The 18,966-nt window shown below is 42.0% G+C and overlaps 1 protein-coding gene and 1 pseudogene across 3 annotated transcripts in view; one reads left to right on the top strand and one right to left on the bottom strand.

Moving 5' to 3' along the window:
• Positions 1 to 538: 538 nt before the first annotated feature.
• LOC116478503 (zinc finger protein 44) overlaps positions 539 to 18,966 on the bottom strand; it is a 96,218-nt gene continuing 77,790 nt past the window's right edge. For all 3 annotated transcript variants that reach the window (XM_032169778.2, XM_032169779.2, XM_058425195.1), the window contains 3 exons: positions 7,570 to 7,696; positions 6,586 to 6,646; positions 539 to 5,364 (listed from right to left, as the gene is read on the bottom strand). In XM_032169778.2, the coding sequence (XP_032025669.2) occupies positions 3,708 to 5,364; positions 6,586 to 6,646; positions 7,570 to 7,696 (1,845 nt within the window). In that variant the 3' untranslated portion in view covers positions 539 to 3,707. The remainder of the gene's footprint in view (positions 5,365 to 6,585; positions 6,647 to 7,569; positions 7,697 to 18,966) is intronic.
• Positions 16,211 to 17,204, top strand: LOC116478513 (small ribosomal subunit protein uS5-like; annotated as a pseudogene).

Raw genomic sequence — 18,966 nt, forward strand, 5'->3', positions numbered from 1 at the left:
GGGCCCCCGGCTATGAGAATCTGGGAAGCTCCAACCACAAGTAAATAGTTCATCCACACCTGGATGCTCCAAAATCACTGCACCCTGGATACACTGACTGTCTGCCCAGCAAGGAGGAGAGTGAGCGACCACTGCTGGAAAATACTGCTTTTATGTGCGTGACATGAAAAAAATTGTGTCTAATTTACACATTCTAAAAAAGAAGGCCGGACATGGTGGCTCACGCCTGTAATCCCAGCACTTTGGGAGGCCACAGCGGGTGGATCACAAGGTCAGGAGATTGAGACCATCCTGGCTAACATGGAGAAACCCTGTCTCTACTAAAAATACAAAATTAGCGCAGCATAGTGGCGGGTGCCTGTAATCCCAGCTACTCGGGAGGCTGAGGCAGGAGAATCGCTTGAACCCGGGAGGCAGAGGTTGCAGTGAGCCGAGATAGCGCCATTGCACTCCAGCCTGGGCAACAAGAGTGAAACTCTGTCTCAAAAAGTAAATAACATAACAACATAAAATAAAATAAAATAGACGGAGTCTCACTATGTTCCCCAGGCTGGTCTTGAACTCCTGGCCTCAAGCGATCCTCCCACCTCAGCCTCCCAAAGTGCTGGAATTATAGATGTGTGTCACCACACCTGGCCAATGGTTATAAATGTTATAACATTTCTTCGATGATGCAAATCTTCTGGAGCACTATACATGAGTTAATTTGGATTGGATTTTCCCAAATTACTTACATTACGGGATTTCTCCCCAATGAGCACTGGGATGATGAGACTTCAATCCATCAGTTGTGTATATATATATATCCATGGAGGTGATACTTAGGTCATCTCATCAGAAAACACTTATACTTGTCCACAAATATAGTACCATCCTCAGAAATTTATATATATTTGCAAGAAATATTATTTAAGTCAATAGTATATGCTATCATGAATACAGGGTATGCTTACTCCATAAGCAGCAAATTGACTCCTTCACAGTTTTTTGTTTTTTTTTTTTGAGATGGAGTCTCGCTCTGTCGCCCAGGCTGGAGTGCAGTGGCGCCATCTCGGCTCACTGCAAGCTCCGCCTCCTGGGTTCCCGCCATTCTCCTGCCTCAGCCTCTCCGAGTATCTGGGACTATAGGCGCCCGCCACCACGCCCAGCTAATTTTTCGTTGTTGTTGTATTTTTAGTAGAGACGGGGTTTCACCATGGTCCCGATCTCCTGACCTCGTGATCCGCCCACCTCGGCCTCCCAAAGTGCTGGGATTACAGGTGTGAGCCACGGCGCCCGGCCGACTCCTTCACAGTTTTAATAGATTTCCAGTTGTTTTGTCTTCAGTTTCCTAAGAAGACAATGCTATAATCTCCAACCACATTATTTGCTTCTTCCATCCCATTCTTCATATTGATCATTGTTTTGTGACATTAGTTGACTACTGTAATAATAACTAGGGTAAAATACATATATTTGCTCTTTCTTAGGTTCCATTCCTCCTTTCAGTGGGAAGCCTCTCACACACTCTCATCATGCTCTGCTATGAAACACAGCTTAACCAAGAATCCTATATCCAGCAAAGCTCATGTTCAATACAGAAACAAAAATTTAATTTTTCTGTTATGCTGATGAAAAAGTGTGATGTTCTTGCCTTCTAACACTGTTATCACTGCCACAGCCACTTGATCAAGGCATCATCAAGCAGATTAAAGCAATTTACACCCACTTCAACTTTTTTTTTTTCTTCTTGAGACCAAGTCTCACTCTGTCACCCAGACTGGAGTGCAGTGGTAGGATCTTGGCTCACTGCAACCTCTGCCTCCTGGGTTCAAGTGATTCTCTTGCCTCAGCCTTCCAAGTAGCTGGGACTACATGCGCATGATACCAGGCCCGGCTAATTTTTGTATTTTTAGTAGAGATGGGGTTTCACCATGTTGACCAGGCTGGTACCGAACTTTTGACCTCAAGTGATCCATCTGCCTCAGCCTCCTAAAGTGCTAGGATTACAGGTGTGAACCAGTGCACCCAGCCCCACCTCAACATTTATACAATTTGTTGCCTTGATTCTAACCCTGACTGTACCACAGTGTACTTATGGAACAGCTTCACAATTGCAGATGCAACTGTGCTTACTGCAGAAGCTGTAGATGCCCTAAAGCCCAGGACACCCAAAGCATATTGGAAGCCATTGGAGTGAGGGAGTAAGTGATTTCAGAGGTTTCCCCAAGACTGATACAGCAGTCAGGAATATCTTAAATGTTGCAAAGAAAGTTGGTGGAAAAGGCTATCTCTGACAGGAATAAAGACAACACTGAGGAACATAGAAGAGGACAGAGAAATCCTTACTAATAAGGAAACTGAAGATATACTAAAATCCTCTACAAGTGATGATGATGATGATGATGCAGAAGATTAAGAAGAGGAGCAGTGGCACTGATTTGGACACACAAAAAATTTGCAGCAGATCTTGGGGCATCTATAGCCTCTGAAAGGTGCAAGTGTTAAAGATTATCAACCTCAGCTAAGATCCTTTGATTGAAAAAAGCTTCTGTGTCATATAAGGGAAAATATGCAAACAAACACTAAGGTTTTTTTTAGGGATTCAAAGAAAAAGAACTAGCTTCCTAAAACAATGCTTCTAACTAAATATCTGCAAATATGAAGACATACCCTTCAACACAAACATCTTCAGCCCTCAAGCTGAACAGATGCCGACATTAGTATTAGCCTCCTGCAAAGAGTCAACATCTTCAATCAGAACCTGGGTCTTCCAACATAGATGAAGGTCTTGATGTCCTGTCAAGATTCAAGTTAGCCTGAGGTCTCACTGTTTATCTATGATGCCACACATCTAGTCACCTCTACACATCACATTAGGCACTATACAGCAATCATCATTGTCATAACCATCATAATACTTGGGTTATCAAGAAAGAAAAACCAGAATTGTGGTTGGTGTTAACACATTCTTTCAGGTCATTAAACAAAAGTAATCTGAGTATTGAAATAAGAAACTGTAACATTATAAGTGATATATACTATGTAGATAGGCCTGCAATAGTTGGGTCTGTACTGAACACATATATTTTTTTTTTCTCATGATTCCCTAAATACAACTATGTACACAGCTTTTACAATGCATATTTTAATTAATCTAGACATGATATAGAGTATACAGGAGAATGTGGGTAGGTACATGCAAATATTCCATTTTATAAAAGAGCTGGCATCTGTGGATTTAGGTATACACAGCGTGTACTGGAACCAATCTTCTTGCATATAGGAGGCAGCAACTCTATTTGAAAGAAATGGAAACTTTTTTTTTTTTTTTTTTTTTGAGATGGAGTCTCACTCTATCACCCAAGCTGGAGTGCAGTAGTGCAATCTCAGCTCACTGCAACCTCCACCTCCCGGGTTCAAGGGATTCTCCTGCCTCAGCCTCCTGAGTAGCTGGGACTACAGGTGCGAGCAACTATGCCCGGCTATTTTTTTTTTCATATTTGTAGTAGAGACAGGGTTTCCCATGTTAGCCAGGCTGGTCTTGATCTCCTGGCCTCGTGATCTGCCCTCCTCGGCCTCCCAAAGTGCTGGGATTACAGGCATGAGCCACTGCGCCCAGCCTGGAAACTTCTTAAGGCTTTACCACGTTTACATTCACAGGATTTATTTCTTTCAAGTATCTGAATGTGACAAAACTAATGAATGCTTTCCCACATTCCATACACTTATAGAATATCCTTCCAGTGCGTCCTTTTATGTCTATTAAAGGAACTGAGAGAACTGAAGGCTTTCCCACATTCCTTACATTCATAGGGCTTCTCTCCAGTGTGAGTTCTTTCATGTTCTCGACAGAAACTGGAACGACTGAAGGCTTTACCACAGTGTTTACATTCATAGGGTCTTTCTCCAGTGTGAGTCCTTTCATGTCTTAGAAGGAAAGAGGGCCAAAAGAATGCTTTCCTGCATTGCTTACATTCATATGGTTTCTCTGCCGTGTGAGTCCTTTCATGAGTTTTTAAGTAACTGAAACGACTGAAGGCTTTCCCACAAGTTTGACACTCATAAGATTTTTCTTCACTGTGAGTCCTTTCATGGCGACAAAAGTATTTAAAAGAACTAAATGCTTTCCCACACTCCTTACATTCGTAAGGCTCCTCTTCACTGTGTGTTGTTTCATGACTTTGAAAGGAAAAGAAATCACTAAAAGCTTTTCCACATTTACATTTATAGGGTTGCTCTCCAGTGTGTGTTGTTTCATGTTTTCGAAGGGAACTGGAAGTACGGAAGGCTTTCCCACATTGCTTGCATTCATAGGGTTTCTCTCCAGTGTGAGTCCTTTCATGTCTTTGAAATACACTGGGAGAATCAAAGGCTTTCCCACATACCGTGCATTTATGAGGGCCATCTCCAGTGTGTGCCATCATGTGTCTTCGAAAGCTTGAGCGATGAGATAACAATTTCCCACATTGCTTACATTCATAGGGTTTCTCTAGAGTGTGAGTTCCTTCATGAATTCGTGCTGAACCAGGAAAATCAAAGCCTTTCCCACATATCTTACATTTATGAGGTCCATCTCCACTGTGCGTTATCATGTGTCTTTGAAAGCTTCCAAGATGACAAAACGCTTTCCCACACTGTTTACATGTATAGGGTTTCTCTCCAGTGTGAATTCTTTCATGTACTCGAAGGGAACCGGAAACACTGAAGGCTTTCCCACATTGTTTACATTTGTAGGGTTTCTCTCCAGTGTGAGTTCTTTCATGTCTTAGATAGGAACTATAATCAGGGAAGGCTTTGGAACACTGCTTACATTCATACGGTTTCTCTCCAGTGTGTATTTTTTCATGTCTTAGATAGGAACTGTAAACAGGGAAGGCTTTAGAACAGTGCTTACATTCATACGGTTTCTCTCCAGTGTGAGCTCTTTCATGCATGCGTAATAAACTGGGCCAAAAAAAGGCTTTCCCACACAATTCACATTTATAAGGTCCATCTCCACCTTTTACTACCATATGTCTTCGAAGGTTTCCAGGAGAACTGAAGGTTTTTCCACATTCCTTACAATCATAGGGTTTCTTTCCAGTGTGAGGCCTTTCACGTGTTGGAAAGGAGTGGCGATAACTTAAGCCTTTCCCACACTGCTTATGTGTATATGGCTTCTCTGCATATTCGTGACACTCCCGGTGTTTGTGTCCAGTGTCAACTCTGATGTAGCAATTCAGGGATGAATGACCCATTATGACTTCTCCATTCACACTGCTTCCACATGCATCTACTCTGGCAGGAGTGTTCTTGTTTACAATACTATTTCGAATCTGGCTTAAGGTTTCTCCACACTGACTACCATCTTTACTTTTACCAAATCTCTCTACCATATCACATCTGTAAAAAATGAAAAGTACATTACTAAAGGTTTATTATTGAATTATATTTATCAATAGGTATTAGATTTACATTTTTAATGTTATCAGGTGAGCTATAAGCTTCATGCCCTGCTTGAATGTGAATGGACTGAATGTTGTGCAAGATAACTTAATCCCAGCTATTTTCAAGACAATGATATGCACATGGGGATTCTTTTTTTTTTTTTTTTTTTTGAGATGGAGTCTCCCTCTGTCGTCAGGCTGGAGTGCAGTTGGTGCTATCTCGGCTCGCTGCAACCTCCGCCTCCCGGGTTCAAGTGATTCTCCTGCCTCAGCCTCCCAAGTAGCTGGGACTACAGGCGTGCACTACCACACCCAGCTAATTTTTGTGTATTTTTAGTAGAGATGGGGTTTCACCATGTTGGCCAGGTTGGTCTCGATCTCCTGACCTCGTGATCCACCCGCCTTGGCCTCCCAAAGTGCTGGGATTACAGGCATGAGCCACTGCGCCCAGCCTTTCTTTCTTTTTTTTTTTTTTTAAGACAGGGTCTTGCTCTGTCACTTAGGTTAGAGTGCACCAGTGCCATCACAGATCACTGCAGCCTCGAACTCCCAGGCTCAAGTGATCCTCCTGTCTCAGCCTCCCAAAGTGCTGGGATTGTGGGCATGAGCTACCACACCCAGCCTCATATGGGAAATCTTAATATTGTTTCCATGGGAACTACTTTGTAAACACTAAATAGCTATGTCACATTTAATAATATATTTATGTCGCGGCTGGGCGCGGTGGCTCACGCCTGTGATCCCAGCACTTTGGGAGGCCGAGGTGGGAGGATCATGAGGTCAGGAGATCGAGACCACAGTGAAACCTCATCTCTACTAAAAATAAAAAAAAAATTAGCTGGGCGCAGTGGCGGGTGCCTGTAGTCCCAGCTACTCGGGAGGCTGAGGCAGGAGAATGGCATGAACCCAGGAGGCAGAGCTTGCAGTGAGCCGAGATCGCGCCACTGCACTCCAGCCTGGGCAACAGAGCGAGACTCTGTCTAAAAAAAAAAAAAAAAAATATATATATATATATATATATATGTCACATTTAATAATATATTTTTACAGAGAAATTTTTCTAAGAATAAATAAATTTAAGCTGGGCTTGTTCATAATCTTTGCTTCTTTTTAAAAGTTCTTGTCATTCTCTGAAACATTACACGGACATCACCTGTCTCTTATAAGTACAAATTACCTTGGATTTCTCCTGAGATTTTGGTACTGATCATCAATGTTCTGGGTTTCCCATTTCATTCCTAAAAGAGAGATCCAGAAAATTCACTATAAATTATTACAAAATGATACAAAAACTGTTAAGATTTTATGTACACTACAATCATGTATGATTCATTCATTGAACTACAGTTGACTCCTGAACAACACAGGTTTGAACTGCACAAGTCCATTTATATATAAATGTTCTTCAGTCTCTGCTACCCCTGAGACAGCAATATCAACCCCTCTTCTTAGTTAGCCTACTCAATGTGAAGATGAGGATGAAAACCTTCATGATGATCCACTTCAACTTAATGCAGAGTAAATATAGTTTTTCTTCCTTAAGATTTTCTTATTAATATTTACTTTCTCTAGGCCAGGCGTGGTGGCTCATGCCTGTAATCCCAGCACTTTGGGAGGCTGAGGCGGGCGGATCACAACGTCATGAGATAGAGACCATCCTGGCTAACATGTTGAAACCCTGTCTCTACTAAAAATACAAAAAATTAGCCGGGCATGGTGGCGGGCGCCTGTAGTCCCAGCTACTCAGGAGGCTGAGGCAGGAGAATGGCGTGAACCCAGGAGGCGGAGCTTGCAGTGAGCCAAGATGGCGCCACTGCACCCCAGCATGAGTGACAGAGCGAGACTCCATCTCCAAAATAAAGAAAAAAATTTACTTTCTCTAACTTACTTTATTCTGAGAATACAGTATGCAATACATATGACATATATGTGCTCGTCACTTGTTTATATGACTGATAACGCTGCCGGTCAACAGTAGGTTAAGCTGTGGCAGACAAAAAATTATATGAGGACATACAACTGGTTGGGGCCTGGCACTTCACCCTGTGCTGTTCAAGAGTGAACTGTATCCCTTTTCCATATTTCAAATCACTGAACAGCACTGATGACCACAAAACAAATGTCTCTAATTGACTAAATGAAGACATGATGTCATCCATACCTATACAGTTCAGGTTCCTAATGGTTTCTCGCATCACATCTCTGTAGAGATTCTTCTGTGATGGACCCAGCAAAGCCCACTCCTCATGGGTGAAGTTCACAGCCACATCCTCAAAAGCCACTGAGTCCTGAAACATCCCATATGTCCAGAAAAGGAAGGTTGAAACTCACAGTACTGAGAACCCATACTCACCTTCATAAACTTCCCATGATGCTGTGGTTTCCAAGCATTTATTCAATGACATGGTAAATCCACTCTTATTCTGTGTCTACACTCACTGTCTGATGCTGGAATTCTGATGCTGGAATTGGGCTTGCTAAAATAACAGTTGAGTAGGAACATATCTCTTATTGGTGAATTATGCAAGTGAATCTTATTGCCTGGATTACTCCTAATGTCTTTCTACAGTGGGTCTGTAGTACTTGTCATGAAAAAGTCCTACCACCTACTGTGCAAAAGAGAGTTACAATTAGCAGTCCTGAGATGGCATATCCTTACAACTGCTTGTTCACAATGTTGAACCTTTCGTGGTGTCTAGACAATGTATTTAGGGGAGGGCCCCGTGAGCATAACTAATAACGGGGGTGGAGTGTGCCTATACTGTTTGTGTAAAAATTATGGTATTTGCTTAACTCCTAACTTCCCTCTGAGAGTTTGGAATTGTATTATATCCTCAGCAGAGGAAGCATACCCAATCAGCCACTGCTAGGTTTGAATGTCTTCCCCTCCAAAATGCATGCTGAAACTGAATCTCCAATGTGGAAGTAATGAAAGGTAGTGGTTTAAGGGGTGAGTGGGTCTTGAGGGTTTGGAACACATGGATGGATTAATCCACTCATGTATGAAAGGCTTAATTAATAAACGGGTTATTACAGATGAGGTTCTGGTGTCCTTATGAGAAGAGGAAGATACTTCAGCTAGACAGCCCCCTCATCATGTAATGCCCTGTGCCACCCAGGGACTCTACAGAGTCCCCATCAGCAAGAAGGTTCCCACCAGATGTCCACTTTGACCTTACTTGATCTTCCCAGCTTCCAGAACTGCAAAAAATAAATATCATTTCTTATAGATTACCCCAGTTCTGGTATCCTGTTATAAGTAACAAAAAAACAGTCTTATAGACTAAGATGGACACAAAGAAACACTCTAGGCACGGGGTCCCTAATGAGCAACTCTGGTAGATGATATTTCATATTTTTGTTGTTGTTGTTGTTGTTTTGTTTTTTCAATTTCTTACTTGGGAGATTTAGCCTATTCTATGTGATTACACAGAGGGAATATTTGGAAGCTGGTGACTGGTTCCCTGTAGATCAAATGTAGTTAAGTATGACAAAAGACTAATAAAAGAGATTTTACCAACTAAATAGAAAAAATTGTAACTTTTTATTGGGTAATGTCAAAGGAGAAAGAAAAGAAGGGGACAGACTGCAAATGTTCTTAGAATTCAGTGTCAGCTTTCATGAATATCGATTATATTCCATAAATCTCAACAGCAGACATTTAATAATCAATAACATTACATAAACCAATAAGATGCTTAAAAAAAACCTTCTCATCAAGAAAGCAGACAGCTTTACAAAAACAAACAGAAGATTTAAAACTGCAATTTTTCACATCCCATATTATTAACAGAGAGAAAAAGATATATACATAGGAAAGTGAAAAATGATAGAAAAGCCTTGTATTGTTTTTTCTTTGGTCCATCTCTGCCCATCTCATTGCCAGTCTTGAAGACAGCAGAGTTCTCAGTATAGAACTCTGATCACTACAGAGAGTACAGATCACATTTTGTTTCCAAATTATTGCCTTTGTATTTTCGAATCAGTCTGGGGACTAACCAAAGGTCTGAAACAAGGCTCTCTTTTCTATTTCATCTACAATGGAATCCAGTTAGAGTCAAACTGGGCAGGAACTACTTTAAAATGTTGCAAAATACACAAAAAGTGTGCAACCACCTAGGACAACACAAGATGACTAAGACATACATTAGAAGGCCAGGTATGGTGGCTCACACCTGTAATTCCAGTACTTTGGGAGGCCAAGGTGTTGGGAACAGGCCCCCAAATCTGGCCATAAACAAAATCTCTGCAGCACTGTGACACGCTCGTGATGGCTATGATGCACATGCTGAAGGTTGTTGGTTTACCAGAATGAGGGCAAGGAACACCTGGCCCACCCAGAGTGGAAAACTGCTTAAGGCGTTCCTGAACCACAAACAATAGCATAGGCCATCTGTGCCTTAAGGACATGTTCCTGCTGCAGATAACTAGCCAGAGCCCATCCCTTTGTTTCCCGTAAGGAAGGCTTTTAGTTAATCTATAATCTATAGACACAATGCTTATCACTGGCTTACTGTCAATAAATATGTGGGTAAAACTCTGTTCGTGGCTCTCAGCTCTGAAGGCTGTCAGCCCCCTGATTTCCCACTCCACACTCTAAATTTCTGTGTGTGTGTGTCTCTAATTCCTCTAGTGCTGCTGGGTTAGGGTCTCCACAACTGAGCTGGTCTCAGCACCAAGGGGGTCAGATTGCTTAAAGGCAAGGAGTTCAAGACCAGCCTGGGCAACGTAGGGAGACCTCATCTCTACAAAAAATAAACAAAATTAGGTGGGTATGGTGGTGCATGCCTGTAGTCCCAGCTACTCAGGAAAGTAGGAGGATTGCTTGAGCCTGGGAGGTTGAGGCTGCAGTGAGCCACGATTGTGCCACTGCACTCAAGTCTCAGTGAAAGAGTGACACTATTTCAAGGAAAAAAAAAAAAGACATATATTAGACCATCTAAGTCCCAGGAGAAAAGGCTAGAGTATAATTTTTCTTTACAAATCAGCATATTCGAAAGCACCCAGATATACTGGGGAATGGAGAAAGCCCCATGCAGGCACAGGAAACAATATATTTTCATAAAAGACGGGTGGGGATCCTCTTTTTCAGCTCTGGCTAACATCCAGATTTAAACAGCAAGAGAAGGCTAAAGTAGTAAATACTGTGGCTAAGTGCTCAAAGAATGCCCCAGCAGAGAGCCATCCATGAAGACTGGAAGAGGTCAGGTTTTTGTTTCATCTTTTTTACTTTTAGCTTCTAACATTCAGGAAATCTCTGTCAGAATGCTGGATGAACACAAGCTAAAGTCAGGAAATCTCTGTCAGAACACGGCATGAACACAAGCTAAAGAACAGAGGCTTCAGTGTCTATACCCAGTAGGAAATACAGCCTCTGCAAACTAATTTGGAAATGTTACTAAACAAATGAATAGGCCAGGTGCAGTGGCTCAAGCCTGTAATGATGATCCACATTACAAAGATCCCAGAACTTTGGGAGGCTGAGGCAGGAGGATCACTTGAGGCCAGGAGTTCAAGACCAGCCTGGGCAACATAGTGAGACTTTGTCTCTATTTAAAAAAAGAAAAAGAAATGAATAATTTCAGCCTTCAAGCAAGAATACCAAACAATTAAGGGGCAAAAATCTGATTTCCAGAGTTAGCCAATTATAACATTCAAATGTCTCCTTTTCAATAACCCCCCCCCAAAAAAACCCAAGAGAAATAAATAAAACAGAAACATGAAAATATGACTCATTAATGGAAACAATTTGAGATAAATCATCTCTGAGAAACCTCAGACACTGGATTTACTGAATAAAAACTGTAAAGCAACTGTCTTAAATATATTTAACTTGGTAAAGACAATAATAAACAAAGAACTAAAAGAAAACCAGAAAATTGATGTAGGGATAAAATAATACCAAAATATGTTAAAAATTGAGCCATATAGAATTTCTGCAGCTGCAAGATACAACAACTTAAATGAAAACATCACTAAAGGTATTCAACAGATGTGAGCAACCAGTGGGGAAAAAAAAAACTAAAATGTAGGTAAAACAATTGAAATTACCTGGTCTGAGGAAAAAAAAAAAAAAATAGAGGGGGAATGAAATGGAAAGAATGTGTGACTGGTATACCTGCCTTGCCAGTAATGTTAAAAGAAGTTCATCAGAGAGAAAAAAATGATATGGGTTAGAAATTCAGATTGTGTGTGTGCGTGTGTGTGTGTGTGTGTGTGTATACATACACATATATATGAACAGTGTTAGGAAACAATTAATTGAAGGCACAAAAAATTCTTTACTATTCTTATACCTATCTGATCTAATAGATATAGGTTTTTTCAAAATAATAATATCAAATTAGCTGGGTGTGGTGGTGCACACCTGTAATCCCAGCTACTAGGAAGGCTGAGGCAGGAGAATTGCTTGAACCCAGGAGGCGGAGGTTGCAGTGAGCCGAGATCATGCCATTGCACTCCAGCCTGGGCAACAGAGCAAGATTCTGTCTCAAAAGAAAAAATAATAATATCAACGATGTATTCAGTAGTTTATAGCTCCCAGTTGAACTAATGAATGAAAGTAATGTTATATGTGATGGGAGGAAGAACAGTCTATCACACTTCAGAACTATTATACGGCACTATTCCTGAAGCCAGGATAGTATTATTTGAAATTGAAGGCCCATTGGTTGTGAATGCTATACCACAAACTCTGGGAAATTCACTAATAGAATCTAAGAAAAAGTAGACTATATAGATATATAATATAGAAAATAAAATCATATAGAATGCTCAGCTAAAAGGAAAAAGGGCAGAAAAAGAGAAGTTAAAAAAACAGAGAACAACAACAAATAGAAAACAATAATATATATGTTTATCTGAATCCAATTATGCCAACTGTCACTTAAATGTGTATTATCTATATATTCACCAGTAAAAAAGAAAGGGACTGGCAGAGTGAAATAAAAAACAAGGCCCCAAACTATATTTTAAAAAAGCATTTTAAACAGAAAGACACAGATACATTAAATATACAAGTATGAAGAAATACACGCCATTCTAACCCTGATCAAAAGAAATTTGGAAGACCTATATTACATTCAGACAAATCAGGCTTTAGATTTTTTAAAAATTACAAGGGATAGAGAGATTTCATAATGATCAAGAAGTCAATCCTATACGACATAATAATCCTTAACATCTATGCCCATAAAACAGAGCATCAAAATACATAATGCAAAAACATATAAAACCACAAGGCAAAATACACAAATCTAGGATTATAGTTGAGGGAAAACAACTCACCTCTATCAATAATTGACAGATCAGTTCTGCAGAAAATCACTAATGATATAGCTGAACTCAACAGCACTATCAATCAACTGGATTTAATTGAAACATATTTATAGAATCATTCATTCAACAACAGCATACATATTCTTCTCAAGCCTACATGAAATATTCACCAAGATGAACAATATTCTCAGCCATAAAACACACTTGAACAAATTTTTTTAAAGTATGCAATCAAATCATATTAGAATTAATGTAAAAATTAGTAATAGAAGCATAGTTGAAAAACCTCAACAAAGTGGAGATTGAAGCCACAAACTTCTCAACTACACAAACTTCAAGGAGAATTGTCAAGCAAAATGTAAATATTGCCATGTTGATGAAAAATAATATATCTTAGCAAAATCTTTGGAATGGAGTAAAGGCAGTGCTTTGAGAGAAATTTAAAGAATTAAATGCATTTCCTAGAAAGTAAAGGTTTACAATCAACACCCTAACCTTCCATTTTAGGAAACTAGAGAAAAATGACAAGATTAATGTAAATCAAACAGAGGAAAGTAACGATGGGAAGAGATATTAATGAAATAGCAATGAAGAAATCAGTAGAAAACATCAACAAACCAACAGATGGTTCTTTGGAAACATCATTAAAATTCATAAGCCCATAGCCAAGTTAACTCAGAAAAAAGAGAAGCCATCACTACTACTCCCATGGACAGTAAAACGACCATAAAAGACTATTAGGAACAACTAAGTGCCCATATATTTGATAAAATTACATGGAATGGACCAATTCCTTGAAAGATACTATCTACCAAAACTCACAAAAAGAGACCTACGTAATATGAATAGGCCTGTATCTACTGAAGATATTAATAAATAATAAATGTCCCAGAAAAAATAAGCAACAGGTCAGAACGATTTCACTGCTGAGTTCTGGCAAGCATTTATGGAGGAAATGATACCAATTCTCTACAACCTCTTCCAGAAAACAGAAGCTAAGGAAACACTTTCTATTCCATTTTATAAGGCCAACATTGCCCTAATACCAAAACTAGACAGACATTACAGACATATCTCCACCATGTGAGGATATAAGGGTTAGACTGCCATCTTCAAACCAGGTAGCAGGCCCTTACCAGAGGCCTCGTCTGCTTGACATTGGACTTCCAGCCTCTACACCTTTGAGAAATGAATGTTTGTTGTCTAAGGCATGCAGTGTATGGCAATCTGGTATAGCAGTCCTAAGTGACTGAGAGAGGTAGACTCTTTCTCTACACACATTAGGCTTTGAAGTCTACAGGAATCAGGTCACTGGTCTCACATATAGGCATTAAGCTCCCTGCCAAGATAAAGAAGTGATAACCTACAGGTCACATTTGGCAGGTTTCCAAATCAACCCACTTGGAGAAGTCTTTTTTTTTTTTTTTTTTTTTTTGAGACGGAGTCTTGCTCTGTCACCCAGGCTGGAGTGCAATAGCGTGATCTCAGCTCACTGCAATCTCCGCCTCCCAGGTTCAAACAATTCTCCTGCCTCAGCCTCCCGAGCAGCTGGGATTATAGGTGTCCGCCACCATGCCCGGCTAATTTTTGTATTTTTTAGTAGAGACGGGGTTTCACCATGTTGGTCAGGCTGGTCTCGAACTTCTGACCTCTGGTGATCCGCCCACCTAGGCCTCCCAAAGTGCTGGGATTACAGGCATGAGACACCATGCCTGGCAAGAAGTCTTCTAATTAAATGGATTACATTCTGTCTGTGAGTAAAGGATCTTGAGTCCCTCAAATCTTATGGTGAGTTCTTCAAACTGTTGATATGATTAACGTGATCTACTAACACCAAAAAAGACACTGATTTATTTCTGAATCATGTTTTGCTGATTGTCTTCCACTTAGAACATTTTAGCCTGTCGGCTGTCATCTATAGGCAATGATTGTAACGTCTATATTGTACCCTTCAAGGAGAGTGACAATTCCGGTATGAGTAGTCCTCCAGCTTCTCCTAAACTTTCTCATAAAGATTACCAACTGGTAATCGATTTTAGAACATATCCAAATTTGTTGGTGTGTCTTCTCAAGTTGATCTTCAAATTTGGCTTATAATAAAACTTTATCAAATTATATCTGCCTCAATGGCCTTATTTTTGGTAAACAAAAGTATCCCACGAAAAGGCGCAATGTAACCATCCCCAACCAAATTCCTGGAGATACACCAGAGCAGAGATAAAGTTTATAGCCAGTTTCAAGAGACAGACCTAAAGATTAAATTAGAAGAATATACAACACCTATGAAAGACGAAAGCAGCACACTTTTAGAAATTACAGAAAAAAAAAATTTTTTTTTTTTGAGACAGAATCTCGCACTGTCACCCAGGCTTGAGTGCAGTGGCATGATCTCGGCTCACTGCAAGCTCTGCCTCCCGGGTTCATGCCATTCTCCTGCCTCAGCCTCCCGAGTAGCTGGGATTATAGGCACCCGCTGCCACGCCCGGCTAATTTTTTTTTTTTTTTTTTTTTTTTGAGACGGAGTCTCGCTCTGTCGCCCAGGCTGGAGTGCAGTGGCGCAATCTCGGCTAACTGCAAGCTCCGCCTCCCGGGTTCACGCCATTCTCCTGCCTCAGCCTCTCCGAGTAGCTGGGACTACAGGCGCCCGCTACCACGCCCGGCTAATTTTTTTGTATTTTTAGTAGAGACGGGGTTTCACTGTGGTCTCGATCTCCTGACCTTGTGATCCGCCCGCCTCGGCCTCCCAAAGTGCTGGGATTACAAGCGTGAGCCACCGCGCCCGGCCACTTTTTTGTATTTTTAGTAAAGACGGGGTTTTTCCGTGTTAGCCAGGATGGTCGCGATCTCCTGACCTCGTGATCCGCCCTCCTCGGCCTCCCAAAGTGCTGGGATTACAGGCATAAGCCACCGCGCCCAGCCAGAAAAATGTTTTTCTTATTTAACAAGAGTCTTCTTATATAAGAAAATAAAGTAGCTTCCAAAGGAGAAGTCTGGCAAATTGAACTCTAATTACATTAAGAAAAGGCAGGCATAGTGACTCACATCTATAACCCCAGTACTGTGGGAGGCCAAGGCAATAGGAACTCTTGAGGCCAGGAATTTGAACCCAGCCCGGCAACATGGCAGACTCTCTCGCTACACAAAATTAAAAAATTAGCCAAGTGTGGTGGCACATGCCTATAGTCCCAGCTACTTGGAAGCCCAGGAGTTTGAGGCTGCAGTGAGCTGATTATGCCACTGCAGTCCAGCCTGGGTGACAGAGCTGGACATTATCTAAAAAAATTAAAAATTTAGGAAGAGTTCATCTAAACAGAATACATTTAAAAGATAAACCACCATCTGAAAGGAAATATTACCAATCCCCCCATGTAAAAAAGGATGTGTATAAAGTATGCCTAAAACAAAAAGAGAGAAACAAAGCAAACATTTGCATTTACTATGCAAATGAATTAAATGACTGAGAATTATTTCACAGATGAAAGCCCACAAAGGAGGTATGTTCAACATGAATGCTAATCCAGTAAAAACACAATATATAATCATATGGAGATAATACATAATCACATGGAGATAACTAAAAGATAAATATTAAAAGGTACAGCTTCTTCTCTGAGAAAACACCAAATGGCTGATGACGCAGGTGCAGCGCGGGGGTCCAGAGGCCCTGGGGACCCTGGGATGGGGAACCACGGTGGCTTCCTCGGAGATTTCTGCAGTGGCATCCGGGGCCGGGGCCACGGAGCTCTGAGAGGCAAGGCTGAGGATAAGGAGTGGATGCCCGTTACCAGGCTGGGCTGCCTGGTCAAGGACATGAAGTCTAGTCCCTGGAGGAGATCTATCTCTTCTCCCTGCCCATCAAGGAATCTGAGATCATTGACTTGTTCCTGGGGGCCTCTCTCAAGGATGAGGTTTTGATTACACCAGTGCAGAAGCAGACCCGTGCCGGCCAGCGCACCAGGTTCAAGGCGTTTGTTGCCATCGGGGACTACAATGGCCGTGTCACTCTGGGAGTTAAGTGCTCCAAGGAGGCAGCCACTGCCATCCACGGGGCCATCATCCTGGCCAAGCTCTCCACTGTCCCCGTGCGCAGAGGCTACTGGGGGAACAAGATCGGCAAGCCCCACACCAACCCTTGCAAGGTGACAGGCCACTGCGGCTCTGTGCTGGTGCGCCTCATCCCCGCACCCAGGGACACTGGCATCGTCTCGGTGCCTGTGCCCAAGAAGCTGCTCATGATGGCTGGTATCAGTGACTGCTACACCTCAGCCCAGGGCTGCACTGCCACCCTGGGCAACTTCGCCAAGGCCACCTTTGATGCCATCTCTAAGACCTACAGCTACCTGACCCCCGACCTCTCAAAGGAGACTGTATTCACCAAGTCTCCCTATCAGGAATTCACTGACCACTTCGTTAAGACCCACACCAGAGTCTCTGTGCAGAGGACCCAGGCTCCAGCTGTGGCTACAACATAGGGCTTTTGTACAAGAAAAATAAATTCAGCCTGAAAAAAAAATGTATAAACAGACATGCATACATAGTCAGTTTGTTGTTTGTTTTTTGAGACAGATTTTCACTCTTGTTGCCCAGGCTGGAGTGCAAAGACGCGATCTTGGCTCACTGCAACCTCCACCTCCTGGGTCCAAGCAATTCTCCTGGCTCAGCCTCCTCAGTAGCTGGGATTACAGGTGCCCGCCACCACGTCCGGATAATATTTTGTGCTTTTAGCAGAAATAGGGTTTCACCATGTTGGCCAGGCTAATCTCAAACTCCTGACCTCAGGTGATCCACCCGCCAAGGCTTCCCAAAGTGCTGGGATAACAGGCGTGAGCCACAGCACCCAGCCTTGTCAGACAGTTAATCCACACATGCTATTATGATTTCCTAGTAAACTGAAGTTTGTCTATAATCTATAACCCAGCAATGTTCCCCCATGTGTTGAAAAATTCATGAACTGTTAGCATGTAGAGACAAAACCAAAAATAACATTGTCAACAACATCAAAAAATTAACTTAAAAGTCAAGTCCTGGCCGGGCATGGTGGCTCACACCTGTAATCCTAACACTTTGGGAGGCCGAGGCGGGCGGATCACGAGGTCAGGAGATGGAGACCATCCTAGCGAACACAGTGAAACCCCATCTCTACTAAAAATACAAAAAAATTAGCCAGGCGTGGTGGCGGGCGCCTGTAGTCCCAGCTACTCGGGAGGCTGAGGCAGGAGAATGGCGTGAACACGGAGGTCAGAGCTTGCAGTGAGCGGAGATCACTCCACTGCACTCTAGCCTGGGTGACAGAGCGAGACTCCATCTCAAAAAAGATCTCAAAAAAAAAAAAAAAAGTCAAGTCCTATGAGCACTGCAATGTGAGTAAACTGCATAACCCATAGCCTCAAATTTTAGCATGTGTCAAACAGATTGAGGCAAATAAAACAAAAACCTTTTCAGCAATTTTTGTGTTTTTCCCCCTTCTGTTCATCCTTTCTTGATGTCTTTGAATCAAATCAATATTCTCGAGTGTTCCAATTTAGTTACTAATTATATTTACATTTTAGTTACATCTTTTTGCATTATATTTTAACAGGTTGCTCTGATGAACTAGTTCTCATGCATGAGAATCATCTGAAGGGCTTGTTAAAAAACAGATCATTGGAGGCCAGGTGTGGTGGCTCATGCCTGTAATCCCAGCACTTTGGGAGACCGAGGCGGGTGGATCATGAAGTCAGGAGTTCGAGACCAGCATGGCCAAGATGGTGAAATCCCGTCTCTACTAAAAATACAAAAATTAGCCAGGCGTGGTGGCGGGAGCCTGTAATCCCAGCTGCTCGGGAGGCTGAGGCAGAGAACTGCTTGAACCCAGCAGGCAGAGGTTGCAGTGAGCTGAGATCGTGCCACTGCACTCCAGCCTGGGCGAAAGAGCGAGACTTGGTCTCAAAAACAAAACCAAAAAAAAAAAAAAAACAGATCATTGGGGCTGGTTGCAGTGGCTCACATCCCAGCACTTTGGGAGGCTGAGGCAGGTGGATCTCTTGAGGTCAGGAGTTCGAGACCAGCCTGGCCAACATGGTGAAACCCCGTCTCTACTAAAAATACAAAAATTAGCCAGGTGTGGTGGTGCACACCTGTAGTCCCAGCTACTCGGGAGGCTGAGGCAGAGGTTGCAGTGAGCCAAGATCGCGCCACTGCACTCCAGCCTGGGCAATAGAGTAAGACTCTGTCTTAAACAAACAAACAAAAAAATCATTGGGCCCCATTCCAAGAATTACTAATTCAGTAGTCTTGGGTA

This window comes from Hylobates moloch, unplaced genomic scaffold (genome assembly GCF_009828535.3).
Source record: "Hylobates moloch isolate HMO894 unplaced genomic scaffold, HMol_V3 SCAFFOLD_12, whole genome shotgun sequence".
Lineage (NCBI taxonomy): Eukaryota > Metazoa > Chordata > Mammalia > Primates > Hylobatidae > Hylobates > Hylobates moloch.